The sequence below is a fragment of the Esox lucius genome, chromosome 16 (genome assembly GCF_011004845.1).
Source record: "Esox lucius isolate fEsoLuc1 chromosome 16, fEsoLuc1.pri, whole genome shotgun sequence".
Classification (NCBI taxonomy): Eukaryota; Metazoa; Chordata; class Actinopteri; order Esociformes; family Esocidae; genus Esox; species Esox lucius.
The window spans coordinates 23,595,057-23,616,502 of record NC_047584.1 but is presented as its reverse complement, the minus strand read 5'-3'; the positions used below and the strand labels follow the sequence as shown (position 1 = coordinate 23,616,502).

Sequence of the window (21,446 nt, the reverse complement as noted above, 5' to 3'; positions counted from 1 at the left end):
AGAGCTTAGGGAAACGCATCACCCATCATATTGCCCCTTTAAATAAAACATGCGCTAAATGCACAAGTTTCATTACCATTGAGCAACATGGGCCACAAAACAAAGTACTTAAAACTACAACTATTACATTTTTTCATGAGGCCATAATATTTATTTAGAGGGGGTGGGTGTTTAAAAAAAAAATTTGAAAGAGGAGGGTGGAATAATTGTTTTATTTTGGAGATCAGCCAACCAACCCCAATAAATAACAGTCATCATGATCAGTAAACTCTCATCTAAAAACAAAATAGTTCAATGTTTTTCAGGAATAACCTTGGTCCCTTTCTTACTCTGACCCTAACCGTAACCCCTATTTCTAACCTAACTTGAATCCTATGTTGGGTGCTGTGTTTTTGGAAATGTAAACAGGAACTCAAACTCTGTGTTCATGGGGTCATGTCCAAATTTCCAATCTGACACGCATCTGAACACAATAATCTCCCTGTTAATATTTCCCAGGTCGTTGTTGTAAATTCAGATTGTGTTCTCAGACAACTTACCTGGGAATATAACGGCAAATAAATAATAATATAGCGTCCACAGTTGACCTAGGGCCCTTTTACTCAATAAGGGACAAGGGAGTAGTATACAATTGAAGAGAAATGTTTCCTGTTTTGCATTTCCATGTAATTTGAATGTTCATATGCATGTATGCCAGCTAAGCCGAGAAAGGGTTGAAGGCTCAAAGGGACAAGTGCACGCAGCAACTTGACCAGGCAGGCACTTGACAGTTTCCCCGTTCATACATTTTATAGCCAAATGAGCCGCGTCATTTCGGTGAACTGAGCCACGGAAGACTCACAGAAAGATTTTTCTACATTTTTCATTGAATTCACGCATTTGGTGATGTTTATTTAATTAGCTGTAAATCTTTACTTTCACTACGCGTTGGAATCATCGTTATTCTTGTCTTGCTCTATCTAGAGCATCACCTGTCACTCTGACCTTTTCTCTTTAGATCGGATTCGGAAAACCTGTGTTTTTTTTCTGAAAAGGTAGCCCCAGCAACCTATGAAGGTGGCCGCCTTTGAATAATATCCGCAAATGTGTACAACAAAATAATCGAGCGGCTTGAGTATTAGACGCTTTTTGGAAAATATATTCTAGACAAAAAAGGCAAGATAAAATACACAGCCAGTCAGGGCAACTCTGAGGCGGGTTTGGGAGAAAGACACGCCCCCCTAAAATTGGTCCATGAAGCAGAGACAAAAGAATGCGTGAGAAGATTGGAGCTACAGCAGAGGAACCGAGAGGAACAGGCAACATGAGAATCTTGAGAATATAGTCATTACACACATTGCCATTGAACATTTCCAAAATTGCCACCATTACTACGTCTTCTATTCTAAATAATCAATCAATACGTTTAAACTCCAGTTCTGAAATTCAGCACACTGTGTTCCCATGATGTCATACCTGTGGATTCTCCTGCTGGGTAGTTTAGTGATCGGAGCCAAGACAGAAGGTAAGCGTTTTACAGTTTTATTGTTCTTTATTTTTCTGTTTATACTTGAGACAAATTACCTAAACATTATCTCACCTTTTAACCCATTACTTTTAGCCTACATCCTCAGTGATCCTCGTTGGTTATACTCCAGTCCGCCAAAATTAATAGCCGCTCAACTTCATTGTAATTCGTTGGGTTCAGTGTAATCGGCTAGTCTACAGCATACCTAATGCTCAAAAGCAGAATGAAAACAATTATTATAAAACTTAGATTTATCAGGAAGGCACACACTGTACGTCTAGGCCATGTGCCAGATATCTGTCTTCATTTATGTATGTAAAATGTTATTAAGCTATGTAATGCTGCTGGCCGATGCGTTATCTGTAGGCTAGATATATCTAATAGGGTGTGGCAAGTCGTTTTTGCGAGGAAAAAAAACATTTTGTGACCAGTAATAAAATAAAAAACGTTTCATTGAGTGTCATGTAGATTTTGGCACTGAACATGTGGAGTATGAACCTAAACCCTGTGTGTCTATGTTTTCTTTCTTTCATTCTTTCTCCCTCTGTCTCTCCCTTTCTTTTTTTCTCTTCCTACCCCTATACCCATATCCTGTGCTCCCTCAGCAGTCAGCCAGTGTGTTGTCCCTTGACCAACCTTTGGGCCACTACTAGCAGGGCTACGTGCATCTGGGTTTGGGAATGATTGTGACCAATTAGTTAAAATTGCTGTTGCGACAAGAGTTACTTGGGTCTATGTCAGTTAGTGTAAATGATGTATAGGCCAGGGTGTGTGTGTGTGTGTGTTTGTGTTTGTATATATGTCAGTACCAAAGGGCTGGGCGCTGCCTCAGTAACCCAATCCAACCCAGCTGCGGACTACACCCTACACACTAACCAGTTTCAGCTTCTCTCTTTCCCTGAGGGCTGTGTGTACTGTGTGAGAGTTGGTGGGTGAGTGTGTGTATTAATATGGGTGTTAATACGGTGTTAAAATATATTTGTATGTATGTGTGGGTGTGTGTGTTTATGCAAACATCGATCATTAACTCACCTGCTGGGGTACCTAGTGTCCTAAATCTTCCTTACAGACTGCGTATACTGCATACTGTGTACTATATTTACCCGTAATGAGAATACATCATCTACAGTAATCCATCTAGATAGTTTAGCTACAGCCTGTACCCTTCTTTAATTATCCTCTGGTTGTTAGTTTTTGTCAGACAAGCATTGGTCTGAAAAGATAACTCTCTTCCTCAATATGTGCCCTGATTTCTACAAGATGAAAAACCAAAGTAAAAATGACATCCTGGCATGTAAAAGGATTCTTTGGGATTTGGCATAATATCCTATTTTAGAGTTACTTATGGATTTCATTTCTATGTCTCTGCATGCAGTTAGAAAAAACTTGAAGGTAGCACACAGTTGGCTTTTTGCAACCGCGGAAAGATTTTGGTGGGTAACCCTATTTGTTGGGTACAACATAGCTCTTCTCAAATGCTGACTACTCCAAAACTGTGTTGTTGGTCAAATTTGCTAGTTAAAGCTATAGATTGTAATCAATATATTATTAAGAAATGAATCTTAATGATAATCATAAAATGTGAGACAAACATTTCTGTCAGGCTTTGGTTTGTGTAGCACGACAGGCGCAGAGGAATCAAGAGCAAAAAGGCTTGAAACGACAGGAACATGCACCATCAACAGCAAACAGCACACAATGATCAACAAGAAACACTGGGGCAGGAGGAACTAATATAGGGACACAACGAGGGGCAAACAAGACATAGATGCAAACAATAAGGATAAGGACAGACTGCATGTAAGAACGAAAAAACCCACAAACATTAAGGGCCACGTTCACAGGCTAAACCAAACAGAACTGAACCTCACAATTTCCTTTTCCAAACGATGCAAAGTAATGCATATTTTCTATCTATCCTGTTATTACACTGGTGAGCACCCTGCCTGGGCCACTGATACGGCTGAGCCAATGGGGAAGATTAAGGAAATGTGAAAGAATCGTGTTTTTTAATACTTATCAAATGCCTGGCAATTGGCTGACCATGCCTCTGAAGCAGGTTAATCACCCTGTTATCGTCCCCTATTCCTATAGCCTGCAATTATGACACACCATTCTCATTCGATTGTCTACTTGAAAGGAGATCACATTTGCCAATCATTTCCCACAACCTGCCTTGATTATATTTTTTATGTGTTCACCATGTTTTTTATAATAAGTCTTTGTGTTATTAAATCATACCTCCACCTTTGGGAAAATTGAATTAGACTTGTCATTTAAAGGACTGAATTATCTTTAGATTATAATTGTGACAAAATATATTTGACCCTCATTTTCTACAAAGGTAGTTTCTTGCAGTTGTATAACTACAGGTTGTGACCTTTAAAAGAGTCCTATTATAAAATTAATCCATATTCTATATTTTATACTTAACAACAAAATCTATTAATAGCAATGAGAATATCTGCAATTTTTATAGCAATTTGGACCATTCTCATCAACTATTTTGCCCAATAATTATTTGTAAACACAGAAACGAGTAACCTGACAATTAGATAATTTCTAAAAACACACAAATGTTATTTAATGAATGTCTCATGGCCGCCTTTTATGTTATGCATTTTTGTTCTGTGCTATTACAGTATGAACGGCAGATGTACATTCTTTTAGTTAAAGAGATTTCTCCGAAAACATACATGATGACCTCTAAAACATGACCTCTTCTGTTTCCAATGACATTATTTCTATTTATCAATCTTCTTTTGGTAAAAATTATGGGGTTTGATTTTATTTGATAGAGTTGAGGCAATTGATAATATCTTCGTTTGGACTACATCAGTTGTCAGGAACACAATTTCATTGAAATAAAATAATATGTTAAGTACAGTTTTCGATTCTCACTAGCAAGAAACTCTCCTTGCGCTTGAAGACAGAACATATACAGTGCTTTGGCCAGACCACTGACCTGGAAGGCATATAAACCAACTGATATTGTTTTTTACCTGGTAACTAACGTTGTGTTGTCCATCGAATATGCTTTTTTATTTTTGACACTAGTCAACTAGTCCATTTTGTCTAAGTGAAAAGTAAAATCTGCATATATTTCTAAATGAATTACAAATATAATAATAAAACTGAAAATGATTGATTCCAAAAAGTATTCAGCCGACTTGGTACAGCACACTCGAATGAGCTGTGGTGCAACCAGCAGTCTTAAAAGTCACTTAAATGGTTAAATGGAATCGACCTCTGTGCAGTTTTCTATGATTTCTGGTTGAATACAACTGTCTCTGGGAAGTCCCATAGTGGGTTGTACAATTCCTGACAAAAACAACATGAAGACAAAGGAATAATGAAAGCAGATTCAGAATAAAATTCTTCAAAATCGCCTATCAGGGTCAGGGGGTTCGAGGCCAAGCTTTCCTAACCGTCCTTCCTCTTCCGTTACATACCTGTCTTCGTAGCACCTACTTCCTACTATCCTGTTATAACAATATATATCTTTAAAAAATACAGACTTGTAGACTTTCTTCTGGCTCTCTATTCAGAAATTAAGCACATTCCATTATGCATGACTGTAGCACAGCTGTAGATGTACAGGTTCTGTCAGTAGCTCATAGAATTTTTAAGACCTGTGCTTTTCTGCTATGAGCCAGATTGATTTTATAGTGAACCTCTAGAGATTTAGAAAACAAAAATCTGAAAAGATACCCTATTCCCCACAGTGAGCTATACTATTGGCCATTGTGCTCTTTCTGGCCGAGTGTTGTGCCTTATTCTTCAGGGACAGAAAAAACTGGAAGAAACAGCAGCCACCACATGATAGGAACACCTTAAAACACAATGTTCTGACTTTGCTGAACATATTGCCTGTCAATAACTTCACTCTGTATGAGCTACTAAAGGTTAGATATGCACACACTCACTAGCTAACTCACTCACTCCCAACTTAAACCATCTGAAAATAAAACGTGTGGCTGATCCGAGCGCCACGATGGCAGAGACAGTCTTCAGGCGAGTTTGGTACAATTACATCCTGGTTAAGCAAGCAGCGCAAAACATTGCAGCTGGCCTGGGCAGGTCATGTATTGGAAGACGCGGTCTTTGCCACAATCTTGGCCTCTCCTGAGCAAATTAAGAACTGCTGCATCAGAAGGTGTGATGGCAATTTCTAAAATTCCAAAGTTCTATGAAAATGGTAGGTAAGACAGGAGAAATCAATTGCGCAATAAACGGTTTTAATCTTGCTTGCAAGGAGAAAGTATACAGGTTACAAAGTAACGGTGGATAGTTTCTAAATAAAAACATCATTTCGACAGTATTTATTACATAGGAAGAAGGGGTGTGGTAAGATGCTGCCATCTGTTTCATGTCAATCAAACACCTTTCCCTTTGTTCTATCACAAACGTCAAATGCTATCTTCCCCCACCTTATCCTTCCTGCAATAATGTTTACCCAAAGGGGCAAACTGGCCTTACTCCCCCTGTTGTATATCTTCTCCTATCCTGTCCTAAAACCCATTGATCTGCATCTGGACAGACAATAGATGTCCCCTATGCAAATACCAGGTCCCACACATTCCTGTACCTATCTTAACAGTGCGACTCTATCCTTTATACAATGTATTCTCACTGAGTAAAGAAATTTCCACAACAATCCATCCTCTTGATACCATGTCAAACCTTGGTATCAAACCTTAAACAGTACACTCATTAGGATGTAGACTGCAACAAAACAGTACTCTTTAACAACATGACCCAGTCAATATTATTATCCTTAGTGATTAGAGAACTTAGCAAATCTGAAATGTCTGAATCCTCCTTTACATTCTTCTAGATGATTACCTTCCGTACAAAATCCAAGATCACACATTGTCATCATACAGAATCATAACATAGTACAGCAAAACTTTTATGTTAAAATCATCATAAACACCTATCACTGAATGCATCCTTCAATTTATCACTGTTACAAAGTTCTCTCATGCCAATTGCTCAATTCACTGAAATGTCCTCTCCATGGTTCCATTTGGATGTCCTTCCAAAGTCATCACAACTGTTCTGCTCCTTCAAACGTCAGACAGTCAGTTATGAACCATTTCTTTGACAGGCCAATGTATATTCCAAGGTGTTGTCCTTCATAGCTCAAATGCAGACACAGCTCTTGTTGTCTCCATTCTAGCTGCTTTATCAGCCAGGCCAGGAGAATCTGTGTTCTCCCTTGTGAACTCCAAGATGACCAGTTTTAGCTAAAGGTTCTAGAGCTAAAGGCCATGTAGAAAGTGACTGGTTACTAGCACCCGAAAATTCACCTTCCCTCAGTGACTTCAATTCACTGTGTCTAACCTTCAAACACTGCAATCCTCGTGTAGCGTGTCGTCGACCCCAGGTTCCTCTCTCAGCTACCTGGACAGCAGATGAGATGTACCTGGTATGGACCCAATCAGCGTTGCATGATGTTGTGCAGTAGATCTTTCCTACGCCTTCATCCTCTCGGTCGGAGGTTGCCTTCTCCATCACATTGCAGAACCATCAGGACTCGAGTCAGTCCAGCTCACAGGAACTCAGCATCCTGTAGACGTGCGGCACCTAGACGTGCAGCGAGCCAGAGTCGACTCCTCTCTCAGCTGTAGGACAGTCTGTCTGTGTGTCTGTGAGATCCATCTCACCTCAGCCACCCCACAGTTGTCCTTTTAAGCCAAGCTCAGTCTCTCCCTGGGCTCCAACAAGTCCTCTGTTGCCGAATCGCTTTCAAGTGTTCTGTATCTGAATGTGTGAATTATCCTTGAGAAGATTAGTTCCAACTGCACAGTACATCATCACATATGTCCATCACGTTAGCTTGTTGCATCTCGCTGATACATTAGAACCACATACTATCAAACACTCAAACCCTATATTTCCATTGTCTCTCTACTTCTTTTCTCCAAATAGATTAGAACAGTTGAAATCAATAACAGTATCGTTAAAACATTAACATCTCTGGTGCTTCTGTTCTGCTAGTGTAGCAAACTAACAATTCCACTCTTTTCTATAGTTGGTGTAACAACCAACACAAAGAACAGAAGAACACAATTTCACATTACTGTTCCAAAAACTCATCAGTTAAGATAGTTTGCTACCACTCTCTAAGAGCAGTTCATGAACAATTCTCAGTTCACCTATATGATTTACATCTGATTGTGTTGTATCGGAACTACAATCAAATTCACCCATTGTTTCACATATAGGATCAAATACATCATTTCAAATCAAACATTTCACACCATCTTGAAGGTCAGCTAACATAACTGTTATTTAGCCTAATTTCTCTACAAGATGAAACTTAGTGTGAATGTCTCCAAGTCTCTTCTTATTATCCTAGCACATCAAAAACACTCTGAAATCCTGTCATAAATCATGACCCCCCCTTTTTACTCCTTTACCACCACAGGGCTCTCCCTGGAGTGGGGGGTGGTTTACTAACCTAAGGATAACAGACCCTGGTCTTGGAGGATTGTCACCTTATCACTAAGGGACACTGTTGTTATCTTGAAACACCCTAGGCATTGACAATAGTAAAACAACCTTTTTTCTCTTCATTCACCTCAAAGAAACCTCTGTTAACCATTAACTTTCCAATGATTGCTTACTAGGACAGAACTTAAATTAGAATTAGAATACCCAATTTTGATAATGTCTGTTTCTCTTCTAAAGAGTCCAAACAAGTTAAAATCCATCTCAAACTGTTAGTGAGTGGAGTGCTACAGTGGGTCTGTACCTCTCTTTATGCAATTTAGACTATGTAAGACTTCTCAACTTGTTTACCAGAAATATAACTTGATGCAGAATTATTTTCTCAATATCAATTAAACCATGGCAACATTTTGTAAACATGTAAGAAATAACTAAATGTGCTCCCTGCACGTTTCTACCCACTTATTCCATAGTGCATAAGATTAATATGATTACTTCTAATCAAATATTAACTAACTAAACAGTAACACACCCATCAAATTAGTTATTGCTTAGCTAAACCATTTCAAAATGGCAAGATGTATTCTACTCAACCATAACCATGTTAGATTTCACATAAAACATACATTTCAAAAACCCAATTTGACAAACTAGATTATTCACGTAACTTCTTTAAGTACCTATTTAATTTGCTTTGAACTCTAAGTTCAACTCTTTTTCATTTGAACTCTAAGTTCAACTCTTTTCCACTATAGATAATCATTTCATACAATCCCGGACGAGCCCCCAAATTGTGATGGCAATTTCTAAAATTCCAAAGTTCTATGAAAATGGTAGGTAAGACAGGAGAAATCAATTGCGCAATAAACGGTTTTAATCTTGCTTGCAAGGAGAAAGTATACAGGTTACAAAGTAACGGTGGATAGTTTCTAAATAAAAACATCATTTCGACAGTATTTATTACATAGGAAGAAGGGGTGTGGTAAGATGCTGCCATCTGTTTCATGTCAATCAAACACCTTTCCCTTTGTTCTATCACAAACGTCAAATGCTATCTTCCCCCACCTTATCCTTCCTGCAATAATGTTTACCCAAAGGGGCAAACTGGCCTTACTCCCCCTGTTGTATATCTTCTCCTATCCTGTCCTAAAACCCATTGATCTGCATCTGGACAGACAATAGATGTCCCCTATGCAAATACCAGGTCCCACACATTCCTGTACCTATCTTAACAGTGCGACTCTATCCTTTATACAATGTATTCTCACTGAGTAAAGAAATTTCCACAACAAAGGTAATAACTACAAATGGGATATCACAAAATTAGGAGAAAAGGGGACCTCTAAAATAAAAAATGTATGTAAATTGGCAATATTCTGACCTTAGAAACAATACTTTTTTGAAGATATTCAAATTTGATCTTTTGATGGGTTGCTCCTGTAATATTTGTTTTTCCATATTAGTGATAAAAAAGTATTTGTCTTGCACTACATGGCAAATATTAGTGTCCTGTATTTAAGTACATTATAGCACATGCCAATATGTTACTGACTGTCAGAGCTTCACATTAAGTTCATTTTGGTTATTTACCTTTACTTGAACGGCATCTTTTTTTTATTACAGTGCTGCATATAGCATGGTCTTGGGCAGGGGATGTTCTGCTCTTTCTCATTCTCTTGGTGCTTTTGTGTGTGTAACTGCCAGAGTCAGCCATCCATTTCTATGGATGACGCTCAGCCCTTGCTCTGTAATGTTGCAGAACGCCCAAAAATGAACATTCTGTTCTATTCCCTGCCCTAAGTTCCAAACTTCCTCTTAACGCTCATAACAGGCGGCTGTATTTATTAGGCAAATCCTCACTCACAGAACATAGAGCAACAAAAGTAGATCAATATAAAATCTGCATTGTGGAAATTGCCTCTGGAATCATAGAATTCAGACATTAAACAGAATGCAATAATAACAAAACTGTATTAGATTTTCTAGATTAGCAGTGCTCTGTATTCAACTTTTCAGAAAATGTATATATCTTGCCTGCATTCCCAAAGCTATGTTCAATTTGGATTGACCTGCAACTTTCTGAAATACCACAGGAATGCCCCTGTCTGTCTGTGATGTCTGTGAGTGTGTGTGGCGCTCCCATATTAGATTAGATTAAACTTTATTGTAATTGAAGAAGTACAGTACAACGAAACGCAGTTAGCATTTAACCAGAAGTGCAAATAGAGGAGGGCACAAATAATTACAAGTTTTAAGTATAGTGTATGTTACAAGTGGGATAAATAGTTGTGCGGGTACAAATGCCTATTCTAAATTGCATTCTAAATGTGAGGTTGAGACAAATTGAAGGATAAAGGTAGCATGTTCAACCGAGATATAGAGATAGCACCAATGCAGTTACTGAGGTAGATATGTACAGTGAGGTAAAAAAAAATATTTGATCCCCTGCTGATTTTGTACATTTGCCCACTGACAAAGAAATGTCAAGGTCAACTTTATTTCTAAAGCACATTTAAAACAAATTTCGTTGACCAAAGTGCTGTACAGGACAAAATAACAAAGTGTACAAAATATATGAAATTTTGCAGATACAGCAGCGCAGACATTTAATGCCAACTCAGCTAAGATTAAAAGCCAGAGTAAAAAGGTGTGTCTTTAGCAATGACTTAAAAGTGTGTATAGTCTGGGCATTTCGAATATGCAGTGGTAGGTTATTCCAGAGGATGGGACCACCCACTGCGAAAGCTCGATCCCCTCTAGTTTTTAGCCCGGCTTTTGGGACAACTAGAAGTAACTGGTTAGCTGACCTCAGTGCTCGGGCTGGAGAATGACGATGTAAAAGTTCGGATAGATATAAAGGGGCCAATCCATTTAAAACCTTAAAGACAAGCATTCAAATGAAACGAAAAGGAAGCCAATGGAGGGAGGCCAAAATTGGTGTTGTGCGCTCCCGTTTTCTTATACCGGTTAAAAGTTGAGCGGCGGCATTTTGTACTAACTGGAGTCGATTTAGGGTTTTCTGATCTACCCCCAGGTACAAGGAATTACAGTAATCCAGCCGAGATGTAATAAATGCATGGATAACTTTCTTAAAATCCCTCGGAGGAAGATAGACCTTAACCTTTGCCAAAAGTCTCCAAAAAAATACCTTAACCTTTTCGTTTCCAAAAGTCTTAGCTGAAAGAAGCTAGATTTCGCTACTAGACTAATTTGCTTATTGAGTTTGAAGGAGCTATCAAAGATAAAACCAAGATTCTTAACAAACGGTCTACTATAAGAGGCTAGAGGGTCTAGGGTACCAAGAGGATCACCCAGCAAGTTACCTCGTCCACACATAAGAGTCTCTGTCTTACTTTCATTTAAAGTAAGAAAGTTTAGCTCCAACCAGATTTTGATGTCCTTTAAGCAGTCTGTGATAGGCTGTCTTTAGATGTTGTTTTTATCGGCATGTAAATTTGTACATCGTAGGCAAAGCAATGAAAGGAGATATTGTGTTTCTTAAAAATGGACCCCAAGGGCAACATATATAGTGAAAAAAGGATGGGGCCTCAAATGGAGCCTTGGGGGACCCCACAAGTGAGAGGTGCCGTGGTCAATGAAAATTTGGCTAGGTGGACCGAAAAACTCCTATCAGTCAGGTATGACTTGAACCATTTCAGGACAGTTCCTTTGATGCCAATGGATTGTTCAAGGCGTTTCAAGAGAATCCTATGATCCACCATGTCAAAGGCTGAAGACAGGTCCAGAAGCACCAAAACAGCAGGGCTCTATGAGTCAACAGTTTCAAGGAGATCATTAAAAACTCTTAAGAGTTCTGTTTCAGTACTATGAAGTGGCTTGAAGCCAGACTGAAACTTTTCCTGGATATCTTGATTTTCTAAAAACATTGTCAATTGGTTAAGAACTACTCTCTCTAGTATTTTAGAGAGAAAGGGTAGCTTAGAGATGGGCCTAAAATTTGGAAGAACATTAGGAACCAGGTTTATTTTTTTAATAATAGGTCGTACTACAGCATGTTTAAAAGCATCTGGAACACACCCAGAAATAAGGCAAGTATTAATGAGAATAAGACCCGGCCCCGGATAAGCGGAAGAAGATGAATGAATGAATGAGATTATTGGGCCCAACCGTATCAAAAACATCCTTTAAAAGACAAGAGGGAATGTAATCCAGGGGTCAGTTTGTGGGGTGCATGGTACGAACTACCTTTGTTAATAATGAAAGTGATACAGACAACTGAAGAAGTAGAGGGAGCAGAAGGGTCCTCACACAGTTTGGCTAATGGAACAATACAAGCCGCGCTACTGGAGTTTATCAGAGAGTTAAGAGTGTTGAAGAGAACATGAGGCCTATGATTATTGTTGGAAACAAGGTTTGATATAAATTGTGCTTTTTCAGCTTTTACAGCTCTCTGCTAGTTAGTACAGCAGTCACGTAGCATTCCTTGGGAAACCTGGAGTTTATCCTTCTTCCATTTTCTTTCAGCTCGTCTAAGTGAACGTCTGAGAGTGTGGGTACTGTTGTTTAGCCAATGCTCTAAAGATGACTTTGGGCGTTTAGATTTGAACGGCGCAACAGTGTCTAAGATATCAGTGCAAGTGGAATGCACGAGAGTAGTAAAATCATCAGCGCTAAGAACACAGCTTTCATCTAGATTACACAACATAGACTTGTTAAAATCATTAGAAAAATGCAATGAAGTTTAGGGGTTAATCGCACGCAATTTACGTGCAGTAACACAATTTTCAGCCTTAGAGCAGGGAACTGTGACGGTGAACAAAACAGGCAGGTTATCTGATACACAAATATCACACATTTCAGTGACGTGGACACATGAACCGTAAGACAACACAAGGTCCAGTGTGTGCCCTTTTTCACGTGTCGGACTAGTCACTGACTGAATCTCACTGACTGAAATGATCAGTCTATAATTTTAATGGTAAGTTTATTTGAATCAAGTGAGAGACAGAATAACAACTAAAAAAAATGTATACATCTATTTGAATTTTAATGAGTGAAATAAGTATTCGACCCCTCTGCAAAACATGACTTAGTACTTGGTGGCAAAAACCTTGTTGACAGTCACAGAGGTCAGACGTTTCTTGTGTTTGGCCACCAGGTTTGCACACATCTCATGAGGGATTATATTTAACCATTGCCAGCTCTGTAGGAAATATAATTTTGAAATGAAAAATGTCACCAATATTTGAAAACACCATTTACTCCCTTTTCTTGCCAAAAGTCGTTGAATACTGAAAACACCCATTAGGATGTACCTGTCTGTCTGCTCCTTTGGTAATGTATGATGGATAGTGTGTCAGCCCATTTTAGAATATGTTCTGTAAAAAGGGGATATCCCATCCAATATTGCAGTGTGTGCTTGAGGACTTCTACTAACATGCTATCTAGTCTAGGCCAGTTACATCAGAATATCAGGATCAGGGCCCTCTAGGATTTGCTCGCCATGCCTAGTTCAGAGAAATATAGAGGTTGGAGTGGGAAGTCTACTGTATAGTGCCATCTAACCAAAGATTTAAAAGTGAGGGTACACCAGCCACTTGAAGCTCTAGCCTTATCTCGGTATCTGTTTTTAGTTTCAAATGTGATAAGGGTACCATATCCGCAGCCAGATTACACAAACATGTCCCTTTCTCCTAAAGACCCTGCTGCCGAGCCAGAAGAAAAGGAACCAGTGGAGGCTGCGGAGGAAGAAGCTGCTGAGGGGGACCCAGAACCTCAGGAGATTCCAGAAGAAGATCCAGCAGAAGAGGAGGCTGCTACTGCAGAAGAGGAGGTGCCAACTGCAGAAGAGGGGGCCCCTACTGCAGAAGAGGAGGCCCCTACCGCAAAAGCGGAGGCGCCAAATGCTGAAACAGAGTCTCCCGCTTCAGAGGCGGTGGAGCCAACTGCAGAACAGGAGGGGCCAACTGCAGAACAGGAGGAGCCAACTGCAGAACAGGAGGAGCCAACTGCAGAACAGGAGGAGCCAACTTCACAACAGGAGGAGCCAACTTTTAAACCAGAGGTGAAAACTGTAGAACAGGAGGAGCCAACTGTAGAGCAGGAGGAGCCGACTGTAGAGCAGGAGGGGCCAGTTGCAGAACAGGAGGAACCAACCACAGAGAGAGAGTTGTCGTCTGTACAAGAGGGGGCGCCCACTGAAGAGGGGGAGCGTCTGCCAGAGGACACAGAAGAACCAGTAGTGGGGTCAAAATCCATTGAGGTTGAGACGGAACCAGGTGGGTGAGATATATACCGTACGTATTCACTCTTCACATTTTGTTGCCCTGAAATGTACTACATTCACAGAAATGATAATGTCCCAAATTACTACTTAATGAAAAACAAAAAAGTTAAGTTAACGAAGTAAGGAATGTAGGCTACTTTAACTCACTCACTACACAGCTTGCTTGAAATGTTGCTGATGAGGCTGTCCATTTGGACGGTTTTGTGTGGCTCTAAAGGTTAGGTTGTCAGGGGCAGTCACGTGGGTTGAGAACCAGAGGATCACTGGTTTGTGCCTAGTGTTGGGCAGGCGGACTCAGTGGAGGAAGCTGAACTGTTAGCAGCAACATGTTGAAATATTATTCACTCACTTTTGCTTAGGAGTCATTGACGGACATCACCATTTAATTATTTTAGATTTATAGAAAAAATATATAAAATCTAGCAAATTTGCATTAGTGGCGTGGGTTGTATTTGTTTAGAATTTGATTTTTTCCAGCTGAAAAATAAAACTCAAACCTAGTATCCGTTTTTCAGAGGACTGAGGTTGGTTTTTCTCATATCTTGCACTGGGTTTTGTTTCTTTCATTTTTCTTTTTGACCGTAACATGAATATCAGTGTATACTACCTGTCAGGCCCATGACTTTCTTGCCCAGATGTAAATGTAGTTTACCCATGTAAATACAGCCAGTCTATCTGCTCTCTTTTTTCATGAGACTATTTGTTTTGCCATAGTTTAAGAGCTTTTGGCCATGGTGGTGGCACAGGGCTACTAATTTCTCCTAAGTGGCGATCTTCTCTCTTTTCCCTTACTCGTCTATATATCTAAACCGTCAAGCTCCTCAAATCATCTGAACCACGTTGGGCCACCTACCATTCAACTGTAAATATCACAAAGATCCTTTTATCGTCTACAAAAGGGGTGTCAAACTGATTCCGTTTAGGGCCTAGGGTCTGCTGGTAGTCCTTTAATCCTCGCCTGTGTTCAGCGGGTCATCCTGGCCATTAAAGGGGCAATCCTACAGTATCTGTACAGACATCCTTTTTATGGAGGGTGATATTTGCTGTCAGAAACCAACCTTGCCCATTCTGTTCGTAACATATTTTACTTTCGGTAACTGAGATTCGATTCATCAATGGAAAAAATGTCAGAATGTTGGCCTTCTTTCAATCTCGCTCCAGTGTCTTGCATTGTCATGCTGTGGACTGTCTCTCCCTGTGGAAATGACTACCTGATGTTTCAAATGTATACCTACGGATTGCTAGCTGTGGGGAAACTGTTGACCCAATGCTAGTCTTACTGTTTTTTTTTGTTGATCGAGCAAAGGTGTTGAACGCCAGATCCAGGATCCACTTCCTGGTAATAAAGAAGTCGTAATCCGTGTTCTTCGTGCGTGCAGCTGCAAAGGGCTGTGGCAGTTTCCTCTTTAAGGATTTCAGTTTTATTATACTGTATGGTTGCTAAGGAAGTAGTAAAACAAAAGAGGAATTGTTAAAATGGCCCAACATTTGCTCTGTTAATTTTTCTTATCTTATCCCTGACAACACCTGTCCCACCTGTCCTATCACTTACCTTTTACCAGCAGAGAGCAAGACAGCATGTGCATTTTTGTGTGTCTGTCTTCTTAGGATGGAAGAGATTGTTTGTTTGGCTTCACAAACCATTTAGCACCAGCAGTGTTGGTGCAGCATTGTTATATACTCTTCATGTATTGCTTGTTATTGTTATTTGTATCACTTTGTATATATTCCTTGTGTTACCATTTTAAGACACTGAAGCTGGAAGTGACAAAATCCAACCTGGGTCAAAGAGTAGCAGAGGGGCCTCCATCGGTTAGTACCAAATGTTTTCCTGGTGGTGGTGGCTGAAAGAAGTACAATATTCAATGAATCTGGCTAGAAGATGTAAACAGAAATCTGACTTTGATTTCCTGAATGTAAACATTCCTACACCATTATGCTTGTGTTTTGTTGAATACATTTTAATGTGCAGTTAATGGAGTGTCTTCTGAGTCGTACTGCTGCTTTTGCAAAATCATAAAGGCTCAAGCCTTGTTTTTGGTTTTTTAATGGCTTCTAAAGTCATGAATAAACAGTTATGAGTCACATGTAAGAAGTGCATCATGCTCCAACATGTACAGTAACAGAGCTGGAGAGGCCCTAGACCTTAACAGACTGTAGGGTATAGAGAGCTCCAGCCATTGTTACTCACATTCACTTTAATCCTTATGCCAATACTCACATTATCCAAGTACATGTAAACTACATGTATGCTGGACCAACCGATATGTCAAGACACCACTTTCTGAGGTAGCGTGCGCCACATTTTCGATAGAGCCCATCTGAAGACTTGCAACTGTGATACAGTTCTGTCGGGAATTGTATCAAGTTTCTGTGCGGTGCGCATGCGTACCGCTCAATTTTCCCCTCAGTTGATGACCACAAATTATAAACACCATAATCAAACGCTATGGAAACGATTCCGCAAACTAAGATAAGTCAATCTAGTGTTTTCTTCTCTCTCTCGTAATGTAAACAAGCCCTTAGCTGAATCTTTTTCATTTTAGCATGTTGCATTTATATTTCTGTCTGGTGCGCTGTGTGTGAACAGGTGGGCAGATGGGTTTCTGAATGGGAAAAATGATCTGGGTCCCGACAATGACGGTTCAACTTTACATATTTCTGTGTGTTTTTGCATATAGATGTGTTTCTTTCTGGCCAGTTAGAGTAGAAACTGTTTTGCATTAATACCGTCAAGGCATCATCCACTAAATAACACCGGGTTTAACGTCTCCCCCCCTTTACAGGCAATGTGGGTGGAGCAGCAGGTAAGGCCTCTCTGTGAATTATTCTGGGTGTGGGTTTTTCATTTCTGTGTGTGTGTGTGTGTGTATATGTCAATAATTGTGTGGTTGTTTTTCTTTCTTTGATCTACTGAACAGGCACAGCGGATGCTCAAGGTGTGTCATACTCCGTCGCTTTATGTCTCTTTCCCCTGTGTGGTGTCTTTGTGTCTCCATACTCTGGAATAGTTTTTAGCCTCCATAGTGTTCATAGGGTTTAGTGAAAGTAGTGTGTGTGTCTGTGTGTGCGTGTCTGTGTGTGCGTGTCTGTGTGTGCGTGTCTGTGTGTGCGTGTCTGCAAGCATTTAGCTGTGTATGTGTGAACTCCATCACAGGGACAGTGCTGGGCATGTGCAGACAGTGGGCGTGGTTGGGGTTGGTTACTGTAGCACCTGCCTGAACCACTCACCTGAATGTTCCTCCTGAGACATAACTCTCTCTGCAGTTTGTCAGATTTACTGTATCTACAAAAGAAACACAGAAAGCAAATTCAACTTGCCATCTGCTCTTTATCATCTAGTTATGTCTTGCCTTATCATGCTTTATGTTTGCTGGTCTGTCACTGGTTAATTCCTTCCCTATCTCTGCCCCCCCACCCCACCCCCAACACCCTCTGCTTTATCCCGCTCTCTCTCCCTCCCTTAAACATTTTCAAAACTATACCTCACACTGCACACCCTTTGCCAAATACAGTGCTGCAAATCGTTTGTCCAACATGGCACCTCATGGCAAAGAACGCGTTAGAAACTGATCGTTGTTGTCTCTAGGGGCTGACTCTGGCACAGTGGCCGGGATCCTATGTGCCGTCGGCGTGGCGATCATAGGAGCGGCCACCGGATATTTCACCTATCAGAAAAAGAAGCTCTGTTTCAAGGACAGCAGAGGTGAATTGCGATCAGCCACACGCTGGGTGGTCTGCTAATGTAGCTCCATCCACGTCAGTTGAGATGGAGAGTAATACATTCCGTATCTGTCCAACAGGGGACCTAGAGAGTGCCCGCAAGCAGGAGGCGGAGACCCAGTCGGAACCCCAGGGTATGTGGGGTGTTCAGAAATTGAACGAATCAGAGACGAGTACAAGTGTTGTTGTTCGTTGTTAACCCACCTTGTTCTTTTTTCGGTTGCAGTTCTCAGCAACTTGTTGACTACTTCCTCCTAGATCAGCATCCACTGGAAAATTACCAGGACCAGCTGCCTGTAACGCATCATACACACACACACACACACACACGTGCACGCACATCCACACACACCCACACACATACACGTTGAAACACTGATCCATTCCAATCTGTAGGCCTTAAATTGGTTTTAGATGGTGGTGTAAGACCTCAGCCACCCTTCTGTGTGTGAGACTGTTAAGCAATAGGATCTCTGTCTTCTAAAGATCACATTTTTAATCTGTTAAAAACGGGGTGATATTTTCTATCCACTAAACAGAACCTTTTTTTATGCTAGTACTGAGGCGTGGCCCAATATTGTCAGCAAGAAGGCCAGGTCATTTATATGGAGATCATTTAAACAATGTGTAGCTCATGATAATATGGCCTCTACTTTGTTCACGGTGTTAATGTTGTTTGTTGGGTTTTTTGCAATGATTTAGTCGGTACCATGTTGAATGTGCTGTAGCCAATAGTCAAGCCTGAAACTATAGTGAATGTAGCCAAATTCTCTATCATTGTCAAGCAATACACGTTTTGTGTGACAATGAACTCAGAGAGGAGTTGCCTAAAACACAGACAGACTGGACCACATAGCCAGCAGTGTTCTTCAGTGTGAATGTTGCTTGGAAGACAGAACGGTGTCACCCCTGTCGTGTGCCAGGTATTTGGGAGGCTCGGGGACTTTTACCAGTGGGTCTAGTGTAAGATACAACAAATTATGTGTTAATTTAGCTCTGTCTGTGTTAACGCTCTGTACGTGTCTGACATTAGGTGGTTAACCTGGCCAACCAGATCCTGATTGAATCAGATTACTAGGGAAGGTTATGAAATGGTTCCTTATTCCCACTATGATGCAACACTATAGCTCTGTTACACTCCACAACGTATTTACTTGGACAATTAAGCTAAAATGTACTGTTTTGATTTGATGTCAAATGTTTCATATGACAATACAGAATGTCACCTTTCATTTGAAGTGTATTTCAGAAATGAATGAAATAGCTCGGTAATAAAGAACATTTTGTTATGTGGCTTCATATGAAACATTTTAGATCACATCCAAAATGGTGGAGTGTAGAGCCAAATAAAATGTTTTAGCTTCACTGTCCAAATGGATACACAGGGCAGTGTTTAAATGGAACAGGAGCCATTACGTACACAGCTTCTACACTCAGGCAGCAGTGTCAACAGCTTATCACACTTCACCATGGAGACTGTTAGGGGTTGCTATTGCCCGTCCTGGAAAGTGACTGGGCACACTCTGCTCTTAATGTGGGTCTGTAACAAAAGCCTGCAAATGCAGCAGCTCTCCGGAGTCAGAGTCAGAGAACCCGCTGCCGGCTTCAAAGCACAGGGCCGACCCAAACCGTAAGGCAATGGTCAGCATATTGAGTGATTTTCTCATTGTTTCTTTCAATACGGCTCCGGCACCTGGGTTTTGGTCCAGCCGTGTGAGAAGGGTATGCAGTATAGCTCTCGGCATGAGTCAGTCTGGGAGAATTGACTTCAGTGAAAGACTAGAAGAACCACTGAAGAACCACCTGATTAGATGATCTGTGCACTTCAGCCAACTAACGCCTCCGACTATCGTGTCTTGACAAGACTTCTTTTAAAGAAGCACTTTCCTTTTCCATTGATGTTCAGTAATAATGAAAAGCTGTGCTCTCCTATTTAATGAATCAGTCTGTATTACCTTGTGTTGGAGAATTGTGTGATTTGAATAATTTAGCCCTTGCTTATTTGTCTTTTTAAGTGCTGTAAATAATGTTGCCAACCTGAATAAACGACCTGTTAAGGGGAAAGTACAAGTATGTATGGTGTCGGCTGTGTGTGGTGGGGTTTGACAGACAGTCTTGGGGCATTCAGGCAATCCGGATTCAAACCCAATCAGGAATATGTATGGATACATAGCTGCCGTTCTGAATCAAACATGACCAGAACTGCTTGAAATGCCATTTGTCATCATCACCAGGTTGAGAAACACAGAAAGAAAGGTGTATAGACTCAGTAGTAATTGATAGTGACAGGTCCATAGAGCAGGGCCAGAGGCATCTGTGAAACTATGCCAGGTATATGTGGGAACCTTCCTGGGAATCATCAACAAACCATCACTAATTCAATCAGCAAGTACACACTGGCATAATGGGTGTTGTTGAATATTTGATTGTAAGTTAAACAGACAATATACTTGTGGTCATGGCAGCAGCAGCAACTAATATGTTAAGGCTACAACTGAGACTCACACTTTTTAGTAGTTCACGATTCAAGGCAGAAAAGGTAGGTAATTAACATGAATAAGTGTAGGCTATTGGATTACACCAGTCGATGTGAAGTGGCTCAAAAGTTTTCACCAGCCTTGGACTTTTCTACATTTTATTTTGTCTCAAAATGTAATCAACATGGATTTAATTAGTTTATTTTTTTATTTTTTACAACTGATCGACACAAAGTTGAATTAATTACGAAAGCAAATGACAAAATAATTACAATATACACTCACCTAAAGGATTATTAGAAACACCTGTTCAATTTCTCATTAATGCAATTATCTAATCAACCAATCACATGGCAGTTGCTTCAATGCATTTAGGCGTGTGGTCCTGGTCAAGACAATCTCCTGAACTCCAAACTGAATGTCAGAATGGGAAAGAAAGGTGATTTAAGCAATTTTGAGCGTGGCATGGTTGTTGGTGCCAGACGGGCCGCTCTGAGTATTTCACAATCTGCTCAGTTACTGGGATTTTCACGCACAACCATTTCTAGGGTTTACAAAGAATGGTGTAAAAAGGGAAAAACATCCAGTCCTGTGGGTGAAAATACCTTGTTGATGCTAGAGGTCAGTGGAGAATGGGCCGACTGATTCAAGCTGATAGAAGAGGAACTTTGAAATAACCACTCGTTACAACCGAGGTATGCAGCAAAGCATTTGTGAAGCCACAACACGCACAACCTTGAGGCGGATGGGCTACAACAGCAGAAGACCCCACCGGGTACCACTCATCTCCACTACAAATAGGAAAAAGAGGCTACAATTTGCATGAGCTCACCAAAATTGGAAAGTGGAAGAATGTTGCCTGGTCTGATGAGTCTCGATTTCTGTTGAGACATTCAGATGGTAGAGTCAGAATTTGGCGTAAACAGAATGAGAACATGGATCCATCATGCCTTGCTACCACTGTGCAGGCTGGTGGTGGTGGTGTAATGGTGTGGGGGATGTTTTCTTGGCACACTTTAGGCCCCTTAGTGCCAAT

General features: G+C 40.5%; 1 protein-coding gene across 1 annotated transcript; it reads left to right on the top strand.

The window, feature by feature from the left end:
* Positions 1–1,228: 1,228 nt before the first annotated feature.
* si:ch211-39i22.1 (CD99 antigen-like protein 2) lies at positions 1,229–20,006 on the top strand. The gene is made up of 8 exons (XM_010880129.4): positions 1,229–1,504; positions 13,624–14,202; positions 15,960–16,022; positions 16,997–17,017; positions 17,132–17,149; positions 17,800–17,916; positions 18,014–18,067; positions 18,160–20,006. Exons 1-8 carry the CDS (start codon positions 1,444–1,446, stop codon positions 18,189–18,191), a joined length of 945 nt encoding a protein of 314 aa, XP_010878431.3. The 5' UTR covers positions 1,229–1,443; the 3' UTR covers positions 18,192–20,006.
* The last annotated feature ends 1,440 nt before the right edge of the window (positions 20,007–21,446 follow it).